This window comes from Sciurus carolinensis, chromosome 12 (genome assembly GCF_902686445.1).
Source record: "Sciurus carolinensis chromosome 12, mSciCar1.2, whole genome shotgun sequence".
NCBI lineage: Eukaryota > Metazoa > Chordata > Mammalia > Rodentia > Sciuridae > Sciurus > Sciurus carolinensis.
In genome coordinates this window covers 24,763,009-24,786,851 of record NC_062224.1, presented here as the reverse complement: position 1 = coordinate 24,786,851, position 23,843 = coordinate 24,763,009, and the positions used below count along the sequence as shown (strand labels likewise).

The following is a 23,843-nucleotide window of genomic DNA, read 5'->3' as shown; positions in this document are numbered from 1 at the left end:
TAATCAATCAAGATTTCAAGACTTCCAACAGGGGAATCTGAAGATTGATTTTTTTTCCTCCATAAATATATATTTTAATTGACACATAGTAATTGTATAAATTTATGGGCTACAGTGCAGAGTTATGCCACCTGCAATTCCCCTCTGTGCTTGACAAGGATTCCACTGAGTAAAAAAGATGTTTGCAAAGTCTCATCTCATTGGGAATTTGGGTTGCGGGCTTTCCTTCCTTGCTTGCTTAATATTTGTAGGTTTACTATTCATGTTTTATGTGTTTTCCCTGAAAATAGGGGTCTTAACAGAACCAGGGTTAGAACATAAAAATAAGACTTCTTATGGAACAGTGATTTCAGATTTACTCATTTGCTGTGAAACTCTGAGTAACCAAGATTGCTATGAGAAAATACAAAAACAGATTCTAGCTGCCCATCCCCTGTTGACTACTCTCAGATGACCTGAAACACATAGGCAAATAATTCCAACCCCATCAGGAAGGAATAACAGGAACAGAAGAAATAAAGTGTTCCTCAATGTTAAGTTCACACAGTATAAGATGATATCATGTATCTGTTAGCTTAAAATGTCTAGCATTTATTAACTACAGCAGTAGTCACACAACTGACATTTATTCAATCCTACTGAACTTGCTTTAACCTTTATGATCAGTTACATATTAATATGTCTTATTGTTTAGTTATAGGTTATCACAAGTAAACAATTACTAGAATAATTAGAATATTTCATTGTCTAATCTAGTAATGATCATACAAAATATTTTTGTTTTCTCCTTGTGACTTTTTCCTGTTCTGAAAAAAACATGTGTAACTGTCAACCTTTTAATGTATGCAAAGCTGGCTGGGAAAAATAAAATTTAGAACATAGCATCCATTCCTTGAGTTTGTGTTGCTTTGTTCTCCACCTCGCCAACGCCTACTCCATCACCTGTGACCACTACGACCCCTGCTAGGGCTGGACCCCAGTAGTGCAGCATTTTGAAGCATGTCTACAATGTGTAATGATCACATCAGGGTAACTGGCAGATCTATCGCTCCAGACATTAATCATTTCTTTGCAATGGGAACATTCAAAATCTTATTAGCAATTTCAGCAGCATCATATGGGCTCCATGGCCATTTTGATGATCAAGTTTAACTCATTAATATGACCACTAAATATCAAATCTTTTTAGTCCTAAATGAAGATTATAATTGACTAATACCAATGAGGATCACATTAAGATGTCTCACTAGTAGATTCCCTTTATGTTTTATTATTTCATGCAATTCCTGCTAATGCTTTCCTTTCTGAAAGCTTTACCTCTAAGTTTTTGGCTTTCCTTTGAAAAAGCTGTATAAATGGCAACACATCACCATTTATCTGTATATTTCAATGCTCCATAAGCAATTCAAATGTATTCCACATGCATTTGCATTTTTGAGGTGCAATGGGAAGACCAGGTGGGAACATGTTAAACTGACACTTACTAGATTTGGTGAGTGCTGCATAGACCTCATGGACGACACACTGGTCTGGTGCATGTACCCGTAGCCTTGGGAATGGCTTTGCTGGTAAGCTCCAGGGAGAACAGGCGCTGCATAGGAAACACACACACAGATTCCTTAGAGTTAGCCTCAAAATACCCCTCCCCGACAAACCCTCAAAGATACTTCATGCTATGCTAGAAGCTTCAGAAAACAGATGCTATTTGCAGTGTCATGTGAAATGTGAGTAGCAGTATTATAAGCAATCTCTAGATTAGTCCAAATCTCAGTAATTAAGGACTTTTAAAAAAAAAATCAGTTTAGCATGCAGTGAATTATACTTAAAATATTTTATTACTCTATTGTATACACTATTTCAAAATGATGTAAAGGCAAAACAAAAATTTCCCATAATCCCTTAACAAAATCATGTTTTTATTTGTCCATTTCGTTCTTTTAGGCATTTTCCAAACTAAAAATAAGAATGTTAAAGGGATTTAATTGGCTTGCTGAACCAATGACAGAATATTCATATTTTCAGAGTGATTCTCTGTAATGGATACTTTTGATATTGAGATATACTGCCGAATGCTACCTTAACAAACAGGGTAAGCATAACACATTTAGTAATGTATGACTATTCAGGAGTTAATACAAAGTTTATGCCCTTTAAAGAAAACTTTATATAGAATACATGAATTCTCCTTTTTAACTGTAAGTCAAGACTAAATAAGTCATTTGAGTATTTTTTACTAAAGCTTGAGGAACTAGACCACTTAAAGAATTTCATAAGCATCATCCTTTTATGTTTAAAAAAAACAAACTATCTTCCAGGCATGTTGGTGAATATCTGTAATCTCAGCAAATTAGGACTCTGAGGGAGGAGGATCGAAAGTTCAAGATCACTCTGAGCAATTTAGCAAGATCCTAAGCAACTTAGTGAGACCCTGTCTCAAAATAAAAACTAATTAGTCTGGGGATGTGACTCAGTGGTTGAGCACCCCTGGGTTCAACCCCCAGTACCAAAAAATGATCAAATGCTATTCACTCAGTTTGGGCTGTCCTCACCACCAATTATGATGCTCAAAACATAGTTTCATTTACTGTTTTGAAGAACTCTGATTTCTAGAGAAACCAACACAGAAGTTAGATAAAATTTCAGCAAAATCAAAAGACACAAAACATGCACTTCTCTGTATATTTAAATATTTGTAACAAGAAAACAACTATGAATGAAGGTATTTTAGTAGCATACCCTTTGTTTTGTTTTGAATAATTATATATTACACTAATAAAGATCATACTATACATGTGCTATTAAATCCCTGATAGTTTGCCACTTTTATTTAATCAGGTTGAGTATATAGAGTAATTGTAATGGGTTGATTTACTCAGGACAGGTTTTATAATAAAAGAAATAAGCAGATAAAATTTTGGATGTTATAACTATTTTTTTTTACAAATTCATTCTAATGATACACAAGATCATTGATACTTTAAAGGAGTTTAGGGATCAGAAAATTACAAAACCTTGCTGTGTTCTCCAGATGACAATATTAAATGGGGGTTCTTTTAATAGTTCTTGAGTGAATTGATACTACAAATTTTATTTAACATCCAAATATGGAATCCAAGAGAAATTGCCAAGATCTTTACTTGGAGTACATTGTAAAGTTATTAAAATATCATTAAATATCAAATACTTCAGAAAACAGTACTCTTAAAGATTATCAATGCAACTTAAATATTTAATATGAAGAAATGTTAAGGATATTGTCAAAATTCACTCACGAAGAAAAATTAAGAAACTTCCATAAATAGCTAGGTCCCCTTACATAGCTTGGTAAAAGGGTCTTTTCTGTGCACTGAAAGTTGGCAGCATTGACCTTCAACTCTCAGCAAATACTAGCTAATGTGCAGACAGCTTCTGCATTGTCTGCCATATAGTAAGTATCCATAATGGTTAATAATTATGACTGTCCACCGTGTTCAAGGCATGCCAGGCATAAGAGAAGTGACAAAAGACAACTGTCCTGGAACCATGATGGTCCTGGGCAACTGGCCCTTTACCCAATTAAGCAAATGGCTCTGGACACTCAGGGCTTTTTCAATGACATGCACAAATCAGTTATTTCAACCACAAACCATGGTCCTGCAGTTGTGAACTTGTTTTTAATCATTTAAACTAGTCATTTCTTCATTAATTATTACTTGACTCTATCTATAAATTCTAAAGATTAAATATAAAAGGCTCTGTTCATTTACTTAAAAAATTAAATTCCAATCCATTGTTATACTAATCAACTAAGAACTTAACTTTTTTTTTTTTCTTTTTAGTACAGAGTGAAGTATAAACTGTCTTAAAATACTTGGGGAAAAATAACTTTCGGGAAAGGAGACTGAAAAGAATATGCTAACTCAGAATCTGTAATAGATTTATTTTCACAGTTAATATATCACAATCCCAGTTTTGTGTCTGTGAGAATGCTTTATTCTTGAATTGTATTCTCTAATTTTGGCTTTCAAAACTCTGTGCATATTGGATGGCCCAAATCTGCTCTTCAAAGGGAAGCAGTAGCTACTGTCACTGAGGACTGTAAAGCAATGGTTAGCTCTCAACAGGTGTGATTGGAGAGAGCCATGGAGAGAATTTAGATGAAATACTGCAGAGTAACTTTTATCCATCTAGCCCTTCTGGTTTCTCTTCATGCTTTTATTGATTATTCTTATTTCTCTCCCTGGCTGAATTACTTAACAAAAAGTTCCTTTGGGGTTATGAAACCTTGTTATCTACCTTATACCTGGTGCAATAAGAATTTTTAGGAGACTCCCATTAGGAGCTGTGAAAAACATAACTGAGAGCCTAGAGGGATCAACTTAGTAAAAACAAATGTCAATTCAAAAAGAGGCAAAGCACTGCTTTTCTGTAGTTATGCCCCACAGATGCTTTTTTGGAAACAGATAAAATAAGCAAAAGGAAATATGAAGTGATGGCTTCAGAAACCCAGTTTATTAAGAATTCAGTTGAAAGATAGTCATTCCACATACGGGATTTCTCCCATGAAATGTAGAAGGCAAACTATTTTTCAAAAGCAAGACATCAGACTAATTTTGCCACAAACAAGGACATCCTGTAAAAGAGAAAAACACATGGTGCCCTTTCATTAAACTGGTGGTCAGATTTCTTTAGCACTGGTACTGAACAATAAAGGTGCCATGCTATTCCAACCCAGTGGAACGAGTTTGAGGGTTTTATTTTCACAACATCAAAGCCACAAACCAAAAGCTTTTGTTAACCTAAGACAACAACAAAGCTCAGAAATTTGACTCAATTTTCATTTCACACTGGTGAGATCATTGACAAAGATTTAGAAGCTGACTAAAGCACCCAGTATTTCAGGCAGTCTTTGGGATGTCCTTCTATTCTTAGGAAACCAAAATGTCTCCTTCTACTGCACAGTAAAGTTCTTCCACAGTCAACACATATGTAAATATATATTTATGCATATGGATATACATATATATTTATGTATTTATTATATGTATATATGCATACACACACACACACACACACACACACACAGAGTTTTTGGTTTTTGTTTTGTTGTGCAGTGCTGAGGAGTGAAGCCAAGGCATCTACCACTGAGCTACACCCCCAACTTCCAATATTTTCTTTTAAATGTTTATTTTTAAAATGGAAGGAGATAAAAACTAAAATAAAGAAGTGGGTAGATATGAAGATCATAAAACAGAAGGTAAGAAGGAAGGAAGAAGACATTTTTAAGAGGCTTAAGATATCATTTATGTACGATCTATCAAAATGTATAAATGCATTCTACTGTCATGTACAACAAATTAGAACAAATTTAAAAATTTTATTAAAAAGGTATCTGAGACTGAAAAAAGGAGAAGACACATGCAAATTTACAGAGATTAAAGTCAGTGGGTCAAGTACATGAACCCATAAAAAGAGTTACCCCAAAAAGTTACCCCAAAAGAGGTCCAATTGGGGGGACATGCCCACAGTTGGTAAAGGAAGAGAGTGAAGTGTCCTTTCGTGTGTATGGTGCTTGGACACTGCTCTATAATTACCACAACAACTATCCAAAATAAGTATTTGCTTCCACTTGACATAATAATAAAAAAATATAAGTTTAGAAATTAAGCAGGGTGGCAACAGAGCAATTATTCTTGCTAGAGAAGGCACAGTATAGGTCTCAAGTCATTAAAGACAAGGTGGAGGTCTTGAAGGCCCTCAATGACTACAGAATTTGGTACCTGGTTAAAGTCAAATTGTCAAAAAAAATGTTTTAAAGACTTTATGGACTATAAATATACCATGGATTGAGAAAATAATTTGGGGGGTTTTCTCCCACACTTACTTTATTTTTAAAATCCAGAATTAGGAGAAAAGCACTCTTGAAATTTTTTCCAATAAAGGATACGGGATACAATGAAATTATTGCCATTATTAAACACTTCAGTTTTATCACCTAATACATGTCATAGAAATTAATGGCGTTCTGATATCTTGTTTTGTTTTTAGGACAGGAATCTTTATTTAGACAATGGAAGAGGGATTTCCAAAAGAGAAAGAATAAAGATGCTGCTCATTTGAAAGTGAATATTAAATAATAAGATAGATTCTAATTAGATCCCATCTAGTTCATGAGCAAGGTGGTTGAGCTAATTGATAATAATACAGTTCCATGATGTGGACCTTTTCGCTGAAAAATCTTTTAAACATGTCATTTAGTTTCATGTTAGAGCTTCAAATCCTCAGGGCATGTGAGACTCCCCCACTAGCCACAAATGGGCACTAAAAGCAGTAAGTTTATCCCCAATTCGACAAGATGCTATTTCTTAGTCTGAAAGAGTTCTTAACACTAAAGAAAATTCTTCTTTGTTTGAAGAAAACAAAAACAAAGCCAGATTACTTCTAGATGTTAGTTTGTTGGTTTTTAATAAGTAATGAATAGATCCCTGCCTAAGAAGCAGGTTTACTGCATGATAAACCAGGAATTAATAGCCTTTAACATAAAAATGGCATAATCCACAAGTGAGTTTAAACCATCAAGTTTAAAGACACACCTGCTCATCATCATGATACAAACTGATTGCTCAATCTTTGGAAATACGTAAAAAATAAAATTCATTATGATTTCATATATTAAATTTTCAGTCCCAGCAGGGTCTATGAACTATGTGAAGGAATTGTGGGAAGAGACCTGGATTGAAAGGAAGTTCTTTATTGAGAAATAGGAAGGTTAATATGACCACTCCTGGTAAGACCAGTGCCACAAGGTCCTGAGGAATGTGGACCCCGCTCCCTAGGGGCTGACCAGAGTAGGAGCTGTTCATCATTAGGAAAGAGGGATATGAAGACAAAAAATGTCTCTGCAAAATTAAAACTTCTCTCTCAAGCTGATGCTAGGTTCTTGACAATTTCCTCCCTCTACACTACACAACTCTATTACCTTTGTGTTAATTTTCTACTCTTCACTAAATTTCATTACTATAAGTAATATATAATACTTATACTAATATAGAACATTACTATTTTACAACTATTATAAACTATTTTAAACTAATAAATCCTTTCAAGATTGCAAATCTTTTTTATTGTGGTAAAATATACATATCATAAAATTTTCCATCTTAACCATTTTTAAGTGCACAGTTCTTTGGCATGAAGTACATTCACATCATTGTACAACCTCCAGTCTCTTGAGAAAATATAACGTAATATAAGAATAATGAAGCACCTAGGTGCATAGCCCTCTGCAAGTTAATGAGGGAAAGATGTAAGATTCTGCTTCCCCAAGAACACAAAATATGCAAACAATAAAAGTTACATAATATAAATTAAATGTTTACAATTAAGGGGATCAACTCTGTTTGCTCAGGATCTACCCAGTTTTAGCACTGAAAGTTGGGCTTCCCACAAACACCCTTAGTCTCAGGCAATTTGGGACATTCAATTCCCCTGTTTAGAATGTGCCAGACCCTGTGTTTAGTATGTCACCTGTATAAGATGGTGCGACTATCACCATGATCTTCATTTTTCAGAAACAGTATATGAAGATTAATGACATTAAGTAACCAGGTCAAATCAGAGCTGGCTGGGAACCAGTTTTAGTGTCAACAGTCTGAGTCCAGAACCCAAACTCTTGACTATATGACACCAAAATGATGTTGGAAGACATGACAAGACTGTGTAAGATCAATTTCCAAGTATCTACTGTGAATTAGGAAGTGCAAGAGCATTGTGGGTCTGGAGAGCAGACAAGCTTCCAGGAGGGACTGAGGACATGATCTGAAGTCTGAAGACAGAGCAGTCCGACCTGCCTGCTGGCGGCTGGCAGGAGTAGGAGGGAGGGAAAGTCAGACAGCATGAAGTTTTCACAGCCAGTCAAGCTTGTTAGGCTCACAGAGGTTGCTCTGTCAATGGCTTGTGTTGGCGGTGGGGGTTCCAGCTTTGGGTAATAAACCCAATAAGCAGCTGATGCATATGTGGCTGCTCAAATGAGCCAGAACTTCTCTAGAAGAAGCCTTGGTAGCAATCATTCCTTCACTTCTGGAAAAGGACACTCAGATCACATGAAACAGTATAACTTCTGAAGCAAGAGACTATCGATTTCTTTTTAAGTCATTTTGGATTCTCCAAAGTCTAAGAGAGAGCGGGAGAAGCATGTGGAGAGGGAAAGAGAGATTGATTTTGTTTCTTCTTCTCACTGTCTCACTTATTCAGGGACCTTATCAGTCACTCACCTTACCCTGTAGGAATAATTTCAAGTTTATGTCCAATATCCCAGCTCCTAATGCAACTTTGACGACATTCCAACTAAGCAATGACTACCCCCATTATGAGGATACTCAACAGTCTTGATGATCATTTTGTACTATGCCCAACAATGCCCCCCCCCCAGCACAGCATTGGCATTACTACCATAGACACATTAAGGATTAAGCTGGAAATGCAATTAAATACAAGATATGCTTTAACTATTTTCCTCCTTAAATTTCAATAACCAGGTTTATAACATTGCTTCAAGTATAAATTGAATAATTAAAGATTCTTAATCATCTTTCAAATGCAAAAGGAAATATACCTACCTTGTAGTTTTCTAACTATACCTACACATGACATTTCAGCATCTCATTTATATATTTGACTTAGTTGTCTAAGTACTTCTAAAATATTGTTTTGGGGACTCTGCAGTTGCTAAGTACTGAAAAAACACAAAATTAGTTACATTTTAAATTATTTGCCAGTTAAATTTGATTATTCCCACAAGCCCAGAAAAGCAGTACATTGTGATTTCAAAGCTAACTGGTTTTTCTCTAGAAAAAATAAGTCTGTGAATATTCTCTGGCAGAACTGAACTAAGACATAACATGGTCTAAGCAGGACTAGACAGCTCCGGTTTAAGAATACCTACTATTTTGCTTCAGAATAATCTAACCAAATTACTCCTGCATTTGGATTTGAATTTCAACTTGCATTCCTTTTCTTCCTCTGCATTTTTTTCTTATTTTAGTTAAGCTAGAATAAACTCCCTGACTTATAACTCTAATTCAAACCACAAATAGAAGTAGGATCATTGCTGAAAAAAAAAAGAAAGAACTCATTTCTGTTCCAAATTAAGGTCCTGAATGATAGTTCCATGGCACACAAACCCTATGGCGTGTATCTGTGTATACACACGTGTGCACTATCCCCAAAGAATAAGAAACAAAGAACGCAGGGTGTGGAGATGGCTTCTCTTCCTCCAAATCGGCTCAGCTTCACAGGAAACATTTCCTTGTGCTTAACTGCTCGCTGCTGGAAGAGCCAATTGCCTCTTCCTCATAGGCACGCTGGCCCCTCTGAACCTTGGTCAATTGATGGAAGACAGACATGCGTCTTTCAACAAATGCTGCTCATTGCCAACTGACCCCTTTCCCAGTCTCACCCAGAAAGGGAAAATTACCACCTTTCTTTCATTTCATTTCAATGGAGAGTGAAAACATGAGTTTCTTTAAGGCTTCAAATTCAAGCAGAAACCTCAAACTTTTTCCTGAGGGAGCAACAGAAGTAAATTTTTCTAATAATGTATAATATGTACTTTCTATGGGCTCTATGTACTGGTTAGATGGTTAGATTGGATCATGGTCTACTAGTTGGGTTTCATATTAAAAGGAACAGTAATTCATTTTCTTATTGATATTTAGTTTTTTCACAAAAATTTAGTTTATCAACTCTTCAAATCTTCCTAAACACAAATGAGGATACTAAAACATCAATTTTTGGACAGATAAGAACAAACTTCTCAAATTCAGTTTGAAAATAATACTCAAATATGGTTGGGAAGTAGCAGAACTGAGAGTCTCTGCTTGAATGCATTTTCTTTCAAAAAGTTCCTTTAGGAAAAAGTTGGATATCTTGGGGGAGAGAGGAGTGGTGGAGGGGTCACCAAATAGGAATGATGAAATTAAAGTAGTGTCTAAAGTAGAAATATTAGCAAATTTATTTTGAATGAAGATGAATACTTCTAAATCAGAAGTGTGTTTTCTTTTCCTTTTTTAAAAAACAAATTTGATGGGTACATTTGAGGTTTAAAAAATGATGCTATAGGATATAGATAGATAGTAAAATAGTTACTGTAATGAAGATTAACATATCTATCATCTCACATAGTTACTTTGTGTGTTTATGACAAAACCAGCTAAAATCTACTTGACAAAAATCCTTAATAAGGTACACTTTTATTAACTGTAGTCCTGCTATTGTTTATTAGATGTCTAGACTTGTTCATCCTGCATATCTGCTATTCAATACCCTCTGACCGTCATCTCTCCACCCCTCCTCCCCCACCACCGCCCATGGCAACCCCTGTTATATTCTCTATTTCTGTTTATTTGAAATCTTTTAAAAATATTTTTCCACACATAAATCTTCTGCAATATTTCTTTTCTGTATCTGGCTTATTTCACTTAGAGTAATATCCTCCAAGTTCATCTATGTTGTGGCAAATGTCAGGATTTTCATTTTTTAAGACTGAATAATATTCCCTTGCATATGGATAGGCTACATGTTCTTTATTCATCCATTACGTTGGACATTTAGGTTGTCTCTATATCTTAGTGATTTGGAATAATGCTATTATTCATGGGAATTCAGACAGCTTTACAAGGTAGTGATTTCATCTCCTTTGTGTATATACCCAGAGGAGGAAATGCTGGGTCATATAGTGACTCTTTTTTTACTTTCTTAGCAATCTCCATATTGTTTTCCATAATGAGTGTAACAGTGAGTCAGAGTTTCCTTTTCCAGGAGTATATTTTCTAGGAGGCTGTTCTGGTTATCTAATTTTAAAGTGATGCTTATGATTAAAAACCAAAAACCCTGAACCAGTGGCAAAATGTCATCTATGAATCATAAAACCTGGATGAGAAGAGAAAACAAATGAGAAAATTAATGCAAATACTAGGCAAGTGATTGTGACTGCAGATACTCTTCATACAAAGAGAGACTTGGAAATAATGCTGGTTGGATACATATCCATCATTTTCAAAATATATTGTGTATATGTGTTATATAATCCAGTTGCTAATTATAGAACAGAAATTAGAGCAATAGAAAGAAGACAGAAAGATTATGTTCCAATAGTTTCATCCTGGGGGAGGCAGACAATATATGAATTAATGACCACTAATAAAATGGTGGATGGTAAAAAGAGTTAAGGAGAAAAATAAAGCGAGGAATAGGGAGTTATGGGCATGAGCGGGATAAGTGGTGAAGTGTCTTTATGATCACTTCGCATCTAACCAGAGATGTGGGGGAAGGGAGCAAGGGGGATGGGGGCGTCCAGCAAAGGGACCAGTGCTTGCAAAGGCTCAGGTTGAGAGGACTGCTCTCATGGTGAAGTGCCAGCAGAGCTGTACAGCTGGAGTCAGGAGGCCGACAGAAGATGAAATCAGAGTCAGAACCAAGGGCCAGATCACGCAATGCCCTGTAGAGTTAAAATTTGGGATCAAGTCTAGAATATAATTAGAATATAATGAGATCAGGGATAGATTTTTCAAGGATCATCTTGCCAGCAGGGTAAGGTCAGCTCAATGCAGGTAAGAACAGAATCACCAAGACCAGGAGCATATTTTACAATCACATTGAAACAGGGTTGTGATTCTCTCAGGGTGCAATGGAAGTGTTGATAGGTGACCGGACTGGGAATATATATATTTTGAAGACAGAGCCATCAGTTTTATAGATAGATAAGATGTGAGGTTTGAGAGGAAGAAAGGTGATAAAGTTGATTCCCAGGTTCCCTCCCCAGTATTAGCTGAGACGGTGAAAAAAACAATAGGTGAGTTTTTTGTTTGTTTGTTTGTTTGTTTTGTGGGGAGATAGGAAATAAGATTTAGGTTTCAGACATAAGATTTGAGATGCCCATTAAACATCCTGAAATTGGATATTTCCTCTGGAGTCTGGAAGCTGTTACAGTAGGAAGGTGCTTTGGTTTTGATGTTTCTGCTCTTTTACCTAAATGACAAATGTCAAGGATGAGGGACATTGTAATGTTGGACATAAAAATCCACAATGCTATTTCTACACCAGTGCCTCCTCCGGGGGACTGCTAAGAAGGCCTCCTCTCCTCTTGATGCCTAAGGAGTCATTCTCTCAGCAGCATCTAAACCACCCAATGCAGCCCGGAGTCTCAGAAAAGCTCCCTGGGTGGATTAACCATCAAGAAAGGGACTCAGCTTACCTACCAGAACACATGACTGGTCAACTACAGAGCCTATACATCTCCTGCAGGAGGAATTCCAAGGAAATTACCCTGGGGTTACATGCAGTTGAATTTTGTCTCTGCAAAGGTTGAGCTCAGCCCTGCCCACACTCTGGTTCTGGGCTCTTCTTCAGCTCAGGGGAAGACACATGTGGGCCCCTTGGCTCCAGAGGCATCGAGCCACACCATGTCCGTAATGTGGTACACTCTCTCCCATGCCACTTTTCTGCCTGAAACATTCCTTATCCTGTTCTCTACTTGGCTAATTCTAATCCTGGGCAATACTCTACCGTGACACCTTCCTAAGCACGATGATATTCTCCATCTGTTTCACCTACCAGAATATGTGGAGCTCTTTGAAGACGAGATCTGTTTTTTTGTTTGTTTGTTTGTTTGTTTGTTTGTACATGGGTTCCCAGCATATCACAATATGGAAGAGAATAAATATTTGTCAAATGAGCAAATGGAATGGTGGGTACCACTAAAACATGAGGGCAGCTGGCTATGTAATGAGCTCACTGCCCTCTTGGCACCATTTGGAGGGATAGGCTGAGTTCCAGAATGTTCTGAAGCATCTCTTATAAGCTAATCTCTTTGAAGACAACTTAAGTGAAATACTGCTAGAAGCACAGCCCAGCCAGGCTAGGTTCAGCCCCACAGAATTCAGAAACTTGCTTTGGGTCAGTTCAGGCAGGAATAGGTCATTCCAATCAGATCCTTTCACAGCAAAATGACAAAGTTCACAAGGCTGCAAAACTGAAAATGTCTATTTTGAAAAGTGCATCTGTTTTTCATTTCACTCCTATACCCTTTTATGCTCCAGAGGAAAACAGAAACACGTAAAATACCTGAAGCCAAACAGAACACAAGTTCCAACCAAGGAGGGTGAATGCAGGCCGAAATTGCAAACACATAAAAATACTCACAGTGACACAAAAACCACAAGTTAAGGGAAACTAAAGAAATACAAAGCAATACCGGGAGGCAGAACCACGTTGCAGGCAAGCAAAGTGAAGACAAACACCAAGATCAAAGACAACCTCACAGCAAAATAAGCAGACACCAGCAGGATTATTTCCAACAGAGGAGCCATGTGTCAATCGGAAAATAAGTTAAACTAAACTAATACCAAAAGGCAATAAAGATAACTTCAAATAATACTATTCAAGAATCAAAACACAATTGGATAAAGTTTAAATAAAAGCCTCTGTTATTGAATCAAAGTCACAGTAGAGATGTCAAATGAAAACCCTTTGGTAACTTAATACATTAGAGAGTCGAAGAGAGAGTTAAGAAAGCCCAGGAGGATCACATAAGGGAATGAAAATATTCAGGAATCAAAGCAAGATGAGAAAATATCACGAGAAACACAGAACTAAGACAATAATCAAACCTTAAAGGGAAGGCTTATCTGTTAATGCTCTGAAAACCAAATGTGAAAGATGAAAACCTTGTACTTCCGCCTCGGGGGAGCAAGTCAAATGTTTAACCTTTTATGCTAACAATCAGAAGTTCCTCTATCGCATGAGAGGGACCCAAAACTGTGACACTCACAGCTGCCGGTCAATTCATAAAACAAACAGAACCCCTTCAGAATGGAAACACATTCTCACATGCAGAAGAAAGAGAAAGCAATAGTTAATAGAGTTGTAGGGCACTTAGCTTAAGAAATATCAGGTATTCCTTACTGCCATGTATATCTAAAAAGAACAAATTTTTTTAAAAAAAGAAAGAAAAATAAGGTATTCTTGCTCTACACAGACCATAAATGAGCCAAGAAGGTCACATGACCTCTGGTGCACCTAGTCCAAGCAGTGAGAGTGTCAGGATTCAAGCCCAGTGCCCTGGTCCCCTGCTTAACATCCTGATACCTCCCCATTGGTACTAACACACATGCCGCCTCCATAGCAAAGAGACAACCAAATATTAAAGGACAGCTTTCTGGAATATGACACATCTTATCATATAAAACCCTAACCTACATTTAAAAGAATCCACAAAATCTGGAAGAAAGCATAGCATTTCGAAACACTTAACATTTTCTTTTTTTATCTTACCTCTAACAAGTGTCGTTATAAAATGCTTTTCAATTTCTCGGACAGAGTTTAAAGTACGTATGATTAACTGCTACTGCTAAAGACACTAAAGATTTCTATCAAAGAGCTGTCCTGGCCATAAAAGCCTCTTTCTATGCCACCATCTCCTCCATGCCAGAGTCCCACAGCACGCATTTCAAAAGGGACCTTACATTTCAAAGTCTCTGAAAGTCTTGGATGGTACTACTTCTCTTCCCTACCAGAAAAAATTAAAAAGTAAAGAAACCACTGGGAATGTTTCCACTTTATTTTTTTTTTCTTTTTAAGCTGTGCTTCAATTCATTAAAACATATCTGAACATCATCAAAAGTGTAAGAATTTCCTTCAAAGACCTCTATGAGAGAATTTTATTCACAAAATTAAATACACTTACATTGTATTCATTGAATCCTGCGGCACTTCCCCACAAGCCACATCCCCAGCCCTTTTTCTCTTTTTGAGATAGGGCCTCACTAAGTTGCTGAGGCTGGTCTCAGACTTGAGATTCTTCTACCTCAGCTTCCCTAGTCGCTGGGATTACCGGTGTATAAAACCACACCCAACCTGGTTTTTGTTTTGAAAATATTAATTTGGCCTTTTCATTCAACCACCAAGCATTTGGTAAGTGCTTATTCTTAGAACTGGAGACACAACAGAAAACAAAACCACAATGTTCCTGCCCATACAGGATTTACAGCCTCACCAGGCTGAGATGAACAAACATCAATCAATACACAACGTCTCAGATGGCATCAGCTGTAGTGAAGCAAGGTAAAGGGATAGAGAATAGGAGAAGGGTGCTGTTGGTCTCTTGGACATAGAGTCTCTGATAAAGTGTCAACTGAGCAGAAGCATGAAGAAAAATGGGGCTGGACAAGTCAAAATCTGGAGTAGGAATCAGAGTTTGAGGCAGTAAGTGCAAAGGCCCTGGGTGGGAACTTCCTTAGGAAGTTTGAATAAGGCAAGGAAATGAGTGTAACCGGAGCTCGTGAGTGACAGAATGGTAGATGAGTACCCAACAGGAGACTGGACCCAAGATCATACAGGGGGCATATAGGCAATGGTGAGGATTTGGGTTACTTTGAGAATGAAATGGTAGCAGAAGAGCCATATCTGACTTGGGTTTTGAAGGAGTTAAGACAAAATATGCCTCCTGGGTATATTGATTAATTATAGCTGAATCACTGGAGGACCTGTAACTTCAGAAAGGGCCCTGTGGCCTGACTCTCCCTGCATGGGCAAGCTTTAAGGATGCTTTGGGGAAGGGTGTCCTTCCACACCAAGGCTGGAAAAGAGCCTTGGTCACCAGATACCAGTAACTGGGGCTTCAGAGAACCTGGACAAACAAGCTCTGATGTGACCCTTCCCTTCTACTGGCTTCTGCTCCCCCTGTTCATCTCCTAGTGGCATCCCTAGAATTTTACTATCTATCCATTTATCCTGCTATTCCTTCACAAATGTATTGTCCTTTGTCTAAAAAGGATAAAAGCATCATGCTTTGGTCATTTCTTCAAACTTCACCCCTTTGTGAACATCCCCACGTACTTGTAAATTTAATAAAACATTTTGCTCTTTGTGCATTCATCAGCTTTGGTATTAATCAGGTTTCTAGATTCAAAAAGCCAACATAAGCACTAAGCAGGATAGCCGGGCGCTCTCTCTCTCTTGCTATTTCAAAAAAGATGATTCTGGCTACCAGTTGGAAAATGGATCAGAGCAGGGGGTGGCCGGGACACACAGTGGCAAGGGTAGAAGTGGCAAAATGTTCAGGAGAGGACTCAGGTCATCCAAATGATATGGCAGTGGCTGATACGAGGGTAGCAACCATGGAGGTAGGGACAGATTCTGGATGCTTCTGCCATGGAAGAGCAACAAGATTTGTTAATGAATTCCATGTGGGGTATGAGAGCCGACAATGATTCTACAGGAGTTGACTTCAGTGCCTGGGAAGTTTCACTTACCACGTAGTGACCCGGGAAGCCCAGGGAAGTACAGATCTGGGAGGATGGTGGGAAAGGGGAGGTGGCCTTCATGTTCTAAGCTTGGTATGTCACTTGTCATTTGAATACAGGCATGAGGTGCCATGGGAAGGTTGTGCTTTGTTTCACTTCAGATAAATGAAATTAGGAGCATTTTACTCACACATCCTAAATTCTTCTCAAATGAACACAGTCTTGTGGGTATTGCATTGCTGTGCTGATGTTATAAAACTTATTGATACATTTTAACTTTTGCTTCATACTTCAGTATATACTTTCAAAACTAGGAAATATCACTGAAGTCAGAGCATCTTCATCTTCTAACAGGCGACTCTAGATGACAAAATCTCTCTAATGCCTCCGCAAGAGTCAACTTCCCCTTACAAGGTGGTCTTTGAGTCATTGAGTCATCCGTGCCTGCCAAAACGATCTGGCCCCTGCCACCTTCCACAGTCTGAAGTTCTCCCATTTCAAAACAAAATGTAATTATACCCTCTTAACTTATGAATCAAATTCTAATACAAGTGCAAGAAATTCATCTATACTTTCTTTTAGTGGTGATATTTTCTCATCCAGTTTGGCTTAGTCTAGAGTCTTCTCACTAGAAATAATTAGGAAAAGAAAAGAAAAAAGAAATGGTGCTTTGAAAGAAAAAAAAAAAAAAAAGGAGTTAAACAACTAACAGCAGTGGATTTTTACAGCCTTGGAAAGAAAATGTAAGGAGTCCAGAGCTCACCTGGAATCATCTGCTGGTACAGAGGATGCTAAGGCATCCACAGGAGATGTCTCCAATTCTCCCTCTCTACACAAATTTATCAAGATCACAGGCTCGGATGAAGACTTCCTAATTTATCTCCAGGGTATCTGACACCTCCATTTGCATGTCTTAATGACACACTGTCTTGGTGACCTATTCTATCAGAAACATTCTCCTCCCAAAGCCCGCTGGTCTTATTAACTTCATCATTCACTTCTCAACTCAAATATCCCTTCTCCAAAGAAGTTGTTCCTGACGTCAAGACCAGATGGAATTGTCCTGTTACATATCTTGTAGCCCCCATCCCATCTCTATACCCTGAACTCTGTCCACGATTATTTATTACTTGTGTAAGTAACTGCTTACTATCAGAGTTCCCCACCAGATGCAAAGCCCCGTACAGAAGGTCCATGTCTCCTTTGCTCATTGCTATATGCAATGCAGACCCAAATTCTTGGCTGGTGCACAAGAGCATTCAATAAACATTTGGAGAATAAATGAATGAATGCTGTGCTGGTGTATACAGACCTGAAGTAAGACCTTGAAGCAAAGACTCTAAGGGTGCATTACATTTGGGAAAGACTTCAACTCCAATATACTAACAGAGAAATATTAAATAAGGTTGAACAAAGTGAGTTTGTATATTTCCTTTGGGCTTATTTTTCTCATCAAGCATCAATATTATTCTGTACCACCAAAACCACAAAAGACAATTAAATGGGGAAATCTGTAAGACCAAGTTAAAAAAAAAAATCAGCAAGTTACCGAGCCTTTATTAGTAACCAGACACTGAAAGGGGAGACCTTCTTCTTGGTATTTTATGTACAATAAAGCAAAACTGGTTTACAACTATTTATTTAGCATATAAAGAAATGACAACCTTTAAAACTTTCTACCATGTACAATGAATCAAAATTATAAAAAAAAAAAAAAAACTTTCTACCGAGTTAAGGCTAGTCTGAATTTATAATTCGAGATGTATAGAATATAACTGATTTTATGCTTATTCATGTGTATTGTAATGAATGCAGAAACTAGTTACCATAATTACGAGGGCTTTCACATTACTCCCCTCCCCCCGCCACACACACACAAGGCATTAAACTGCTCATTCTCAAAATCTCCGGCTTCAGGGATTTTAGTAATTTGACCTTTGTGGTTAAAAAGGAAATTCAGTATTCCTGTGGTCTGATGAGCTTTAGTCCTGTCCCTCTCCCCACCGCACTGAAATCTAATTGCAATGGGGGAGGGGTGACTGTTAGTTTTATCCTTTAGTAACAGCTTTATCACCTGGATCAGTTTTAACATCCCAAAGAAATCATGATCTAATCCACCAGCTTGGATGCAGAAAAGAGAAGGTACAGGAAAAGGGAGGGTAAATAAATAGAAGATTATTAAAAATCAATACTATTTTCCATTTACAAAAATTTCATATCCTAAGTTTTATACTCAATTTCTTTTTGGCAAGACCTACCTCTGTCTGTGAATTTATATCAATATTTAAACGCACGCCAATTCATGGTAACCTCTTAGCTACTCAAATATTACAGTAAGATTGATTTTTTTTTCTTAATGGAAATCAGATACAACTATGCAGAATTCAAGTTTCCATTGTGACTCTGTAAATCTGTCACATACAACTCCTGTGAAACAGATTCACATAGCAAATCCCAAGACCCTATTAGAGTTACAAATCCTTTATAGTAGTAATAGTGAAGTAAAGACAGGGGAAAAAAAACTAACATGCAAAAATGCAAATTAGTAGTTTTTTTTAAAAAGATTCAACTTTGTAAATTTAATGTTAAAATTTCAAATGCATTGGACTGAATGTGCAAAGGTGAAAAATAAGTTAAAGATGCTCTCGTGACACATTTTTTAAATGAATTAATTTCCTTTGTAAGTGGCTAAGGTTTGATACCTCCTTCATCAGACGGTCTTGTTACCTCACTGCTGCATGAAAAGCTAGGGTAAATCTCAGAGATTTCGGACTTCTCATCTCCCAGACCTGTACCAAAAGTACTGCTTGAATGAGATCGAGACCGGTGTCGCCTATAGTGACTTGCTTTTTCTACATGGGAGGGAAAATATGCAGACATGCAATTAAGTGACTTGAAGAACGATGACATTAATTAAAGCTCAGTGGAAAAGAAAAACAATCCCTTATCAAATAATAGTCCAAAATCTCAACCATTGTAAGGTTCTAGTCACCTATTCCCAAACTTCGGCATGTATTAAATCTACTACATAAATGAATTAAAGGTTATTTATACTCATTTATAAGTCTAGATTTAAAGAAGAGATTAAGGGATAGGAAATTGACAAGGACTAAGAAAACACTGGCAAACTAATAAATTTCTGTCAAGCATAACATCTGGTTATAAATAATTGCTTTCCAAAAATGTCAACAGGCATACAGTACTTGCCTTTTCTTTATTCTTAGAAAATTAAATGACACAGTTCAGCTAACTATGTGGATCAAATTAACTATTCAAGTATTAGAATCCTTACGTTGCATTGGGTCCACAATTTTATTAATACCAACAACTAAATTAGAATAAAATCAGAGGGTAGAGCAAGACTTTAATGAAATATCTACAGTATTATATTGTATAAAATAACTGTACAGCTGTCAAATATTTTTCAGACCTTATTTGCTAAACATGGTCTGAAAGTTTGAAATGTCAAATCATCTATCACTATATTCAAACCATTCATTTTTGCCTTTCATTATATTCATGCCACCTAAAAGAAAAGTCAAGCTTCCTATGGAAACTATTCATTTTACATTATGTAAAATTCAGAGATAAACTTCTAATTCTTGCAAAGTCTACTTAAGATATTTATGACACTACATAGGAAACTTTTCTACTGCTCCACATATAATTTTAAAAATCTATCCTTAAAATATTGTTACTGCATATTTCACAAAATGAATCTCACTTATCTCTTAGCAACTTAGTGGAATCCAAATAACTGTATTTGTAAACCCAGAAAGCCTATAAAATCACATTCACTAATAAAAAGCAAATGTAAGTAAGCTCTAGACACATTTTAAATGAATCTAGGACAAACAAATCTAGGATTTATTAAAAAGCTCCTTTGCAAGTTTTACTTTCATAAATAATTAATGGTATTTTAAAGCAGCATAGCGCTTTGGGGGGTTTTCAGATTCTCAACTTTAAAATTTACATTACCCCGTTGCTACAAGAAACGTCTACAGTCACAGTAGCCTCACTTCCAGGACAAAACCACGTAAAAGGAGAGGAACTCAAAATGTGAGCAATACCAGAGAGCATATGGAGACTTCTAGACTGAATATTGTCTTCCAGGGGATCGATGTCGAAGATAGAGCCAGGATCTGTGCGCCAAACTTTAAGGTCTTTCACCAAGAGGAAGGAATCAACAAATCAAGGTGGAAATTTTAAAAGTCAGCACCAAAGAGAATGGAGGAAAAGGCAAAAGTAAAAAGCAAATCCATTGTGCTGCAGAATCCGGAGAACAAAGGGATAGTCACACTTTCACATGTACCTGTTGAGAAAACTTTGCAATCAAAGTTAAGTTTCCCAATTCCTCCCCAGACCTGCCATATTGCACGTACCTCACTGAGGTACCTGTGACCCCTCATGCAAGGCATGTGCATTGGTGGGCAACTATGCAGCCCTTGTCCCCCTGAAACCTCAATCACTCCTTGCCCTACTGAAACAGGCAGTGTTTGAGTAAATAGTTTAGTTACAAAACTAAACTAACAAAAAAAAATTTCCCCTAGAACAAGGATATATATTAGGAATGTGGGCAATGGCAAGTCCAATTTTCATTCTGAGTCTGTGATAAATGAAACCATAGAAGATACATTTATCAAAAAATGCTGAAAGCCAGAACTCCAGCACAGAATCTTGAGGGACAGAAAGATGGAGAGCAACTTCCGGTTCTCAATAAGTACAAATCAGTTCACTGCTTGGCTCTCAATAAGCACAAATTAGTTCACTTCCATGATCAGTGAAGAGACCATACAAGGCCATGTATCCTCCTCCTATCTTAGTTGGAGGTAAAATCCAAATCTACCCACTTTCAAACTTATCAGTTGCCCCTGATCATAGGGCACCCTAAATGAACTTATAGTCCTAAAATGAGTTACACAGTGCTATACACCTGGAAAATAAGAGCCTAGTTTGGACATATGGCAAAAATGAGGCAAGAGTAAAAAAAAAAAAAAAATTAACTGGAATTGGCAAACTGTGTCTGTTTTAATTAACATTGCACAGTGCCAGGCACTATGTGGGTATAAACTAACTCATTTACACTATATACGTTCTAAAATATGTACTATAATTATCCCCATTTTATAAATGAGGAAACTGAGACACAAGGAGATTGAGTAGCTTGGCCAAGATCATGCAACTAGTACGTAGCAGAGTCTCCAACCAAACTAGAAGCCACACAATGGGCTTAGTCTGCATTACCCAGAATGTCTCAAAACCTGTATTTGCATGCCTGGTATAGAAACTGGCCCGTGGAAAGTTTTATGTTTTGTTGAATGCACTTCATTTTGTGCTTTCAGAGGCAAGCACGCAATGGAAACAGATTCTCCCAATCAGAGAAAATAAACTGACTTCTGGGGTGCCCTGTAAGTAAATTATTTAGAGTTATACATCTTACATTTTTAAAAACAGTAATAGTTTCTATCTCAACAGGTATGAGTACTGAATCCAAGAGTCCAAGGTCTAGAGAGGTTCATGGTTTTCAGCAATGATGTCATCATTATCGCTGGTCCCTGATCTCTGTAGGACCCTGGGGTAAATCCTCACCCTAGTGAGATGAATCGACTACCCCTTGTGAGACTCTAGCACACAGGATGAAATGCCCTCTTTCTGTGTTACTTTTAATGAAAAGATCACGATTCATCCAACCAACTTAATGTGGTCCTCTGAAGTAACCCACTTGGAAAGATAAGTAAAGCTATCAATTGCCCATGAATATGTTTGTGATATTTCTTTGTGAAATACTTTTGGAGTCACTTTGGTTAATCATCCCATCACTTAGTGCTCTGACCTTAGTACTCTTGTTTTGACTAAGATATATATACCTTCCCACCCAACTGTCCTCTAAATGCCCTTCACAAGTACTATTTCAGAACATAAACTCTTACTCTTGAAGATGAAGAAAATCTAACACTGAGATTACTGAGAGGTATTTATTTATACACTGTGAGTACAAAAATATTCTTTGACCTCCAGAGTTGGAAAAGAGCTATAAAAAAAAATCAGAGGGTAAGTACTCTGAAGGAGACAAGAGTTAAGAGTTGTTGATATATATTGAGAAATAAAAATTTTTCTTCTTGGCCCTGCCTCATACGCCATCTGAACCTTGTCCCTATCTCAAGCAACATTCAACACTACTCTCCTAGAATTTCTCCTCAGAGACCTAAGAGATAGGAAGAGAAGGCCCCTCTTAAATTATGGGACTTTCAAATGGTTCCCAATTATCCCAGTTCAGAAATAATATTTTAAAAATACAAAAGATTCATATTATGTAATACTTCAGAATCTCTCTGGCATGTCTGTGGCAAAAGGACCTAAATATGTTATGGTTCTTTCTGCCACCCAGGTATACAATGTCTACAGTACCATACCTTGACCAAGGACACAAAACCAAAAGAAAACAAAATAATTGTTATATAATTGTCATCATCCATGTCTGGGCTGTTTCTTTGTTTAACAAGTAGAAACATTCTTAAGATCAGAAAGCTATTAAAGACTTCCAAGAAAAGAAAGAACTTCCAAGAACAGAGATCATTTGCAATGATAGCCGGTGAATACCATGAATTCCATTCAACATGGTACCAAATAACACTTGAGCTGTAGTCCATTTTGCATTGGGCACCAAATTAAACATTTGATGGGAAGTCAACTGAATAAGAAGGCTAGTGCTTAGAACGAGTACAATCTTTTAGATCAGGCATACCCTGAGAAAGACCACCAGCTTACCAACAATGATTCCAGGCCTCCTGTCCATTTCCACCACGTGAGGCTGGATACCTTTGTAAGCAGCATCGCTGACAACCTGGGTGTTCTTCCTTACTCGCTCAGTCACAGGATCGTCCACCACAGGAGTGAAGCCCCTTCCCTTTGTCTTCTCAAAATCTTCATGATATTTTACCTGAAAAAAAGAAAAAGAGTATTAACTCAAAATGAAGTTTTCTGATTGTTATCTGTCTCTCAAAGTTTTGATAGACTGACAGGTGTTACTGCAAAAGCTGCATCTGGGTTATTTTCTACGCTGATGTATCTTTTCCAGTTAGTCTAAAAATAATATCAGAAATCGAGTGTTGACATTTTCACCATGTTTTTAATCACTTTGGTTGGTGTCTCTTTAAAATCATACATAAATGTGTACTTCTGTAAGAAGTTGTAAAAGATAATAGTTTTAAAACTTGGCTTACTTTGTAAAATACGCTAGTTTAGATAAAAACTAATTTCCTCTCTTGACCTTCAATATGCAGTAAAGTGATACACTACTTATAATTATCCAAGAAAACAGTATTATTTAAAATTACATTAACAGAGCTACGGATAATGATGTATATAATTTGGGTGTATATATTTACAATTTTTTATTCACAAATAAAAAATTTATCCATAGTTACAAAAACTTGTAACTATATACATCCAAATTGTATACACTGCAATATGTACATTTACATTTTGTCATGTTCTAGAAGCCATTGAATGGAACCCTGAATAAAACACTTGATAGATGAATTTAATGGTGGATAAATGACA

General features: G+C 36.9%; 1 protein-coding gene across 1 annotated transcript in view; it reads right to left on the bottom strand.

The window, feature by feature from the left end:
* Positions 1-23,843, bottom strand: part of Nebl (nebulette) — a 124,698-nt gene that overhangs the window by 6,547 nt on the left and 94,308 nt on the right. Inside the window, 4 exon segments of the mRNA XM_047521769.1 lie at positions 1,485-1,591; positions 18,983-19,132; positions 20,351-20,443; positions 23,049-23,220. Of these exon segments, the coding sequence (XP_047377725.1) occupies positions 1,485-1,591; positions 18,983-19,132; positions 20,351-20,443; positions 23,049-23,220 (522 nt within the window).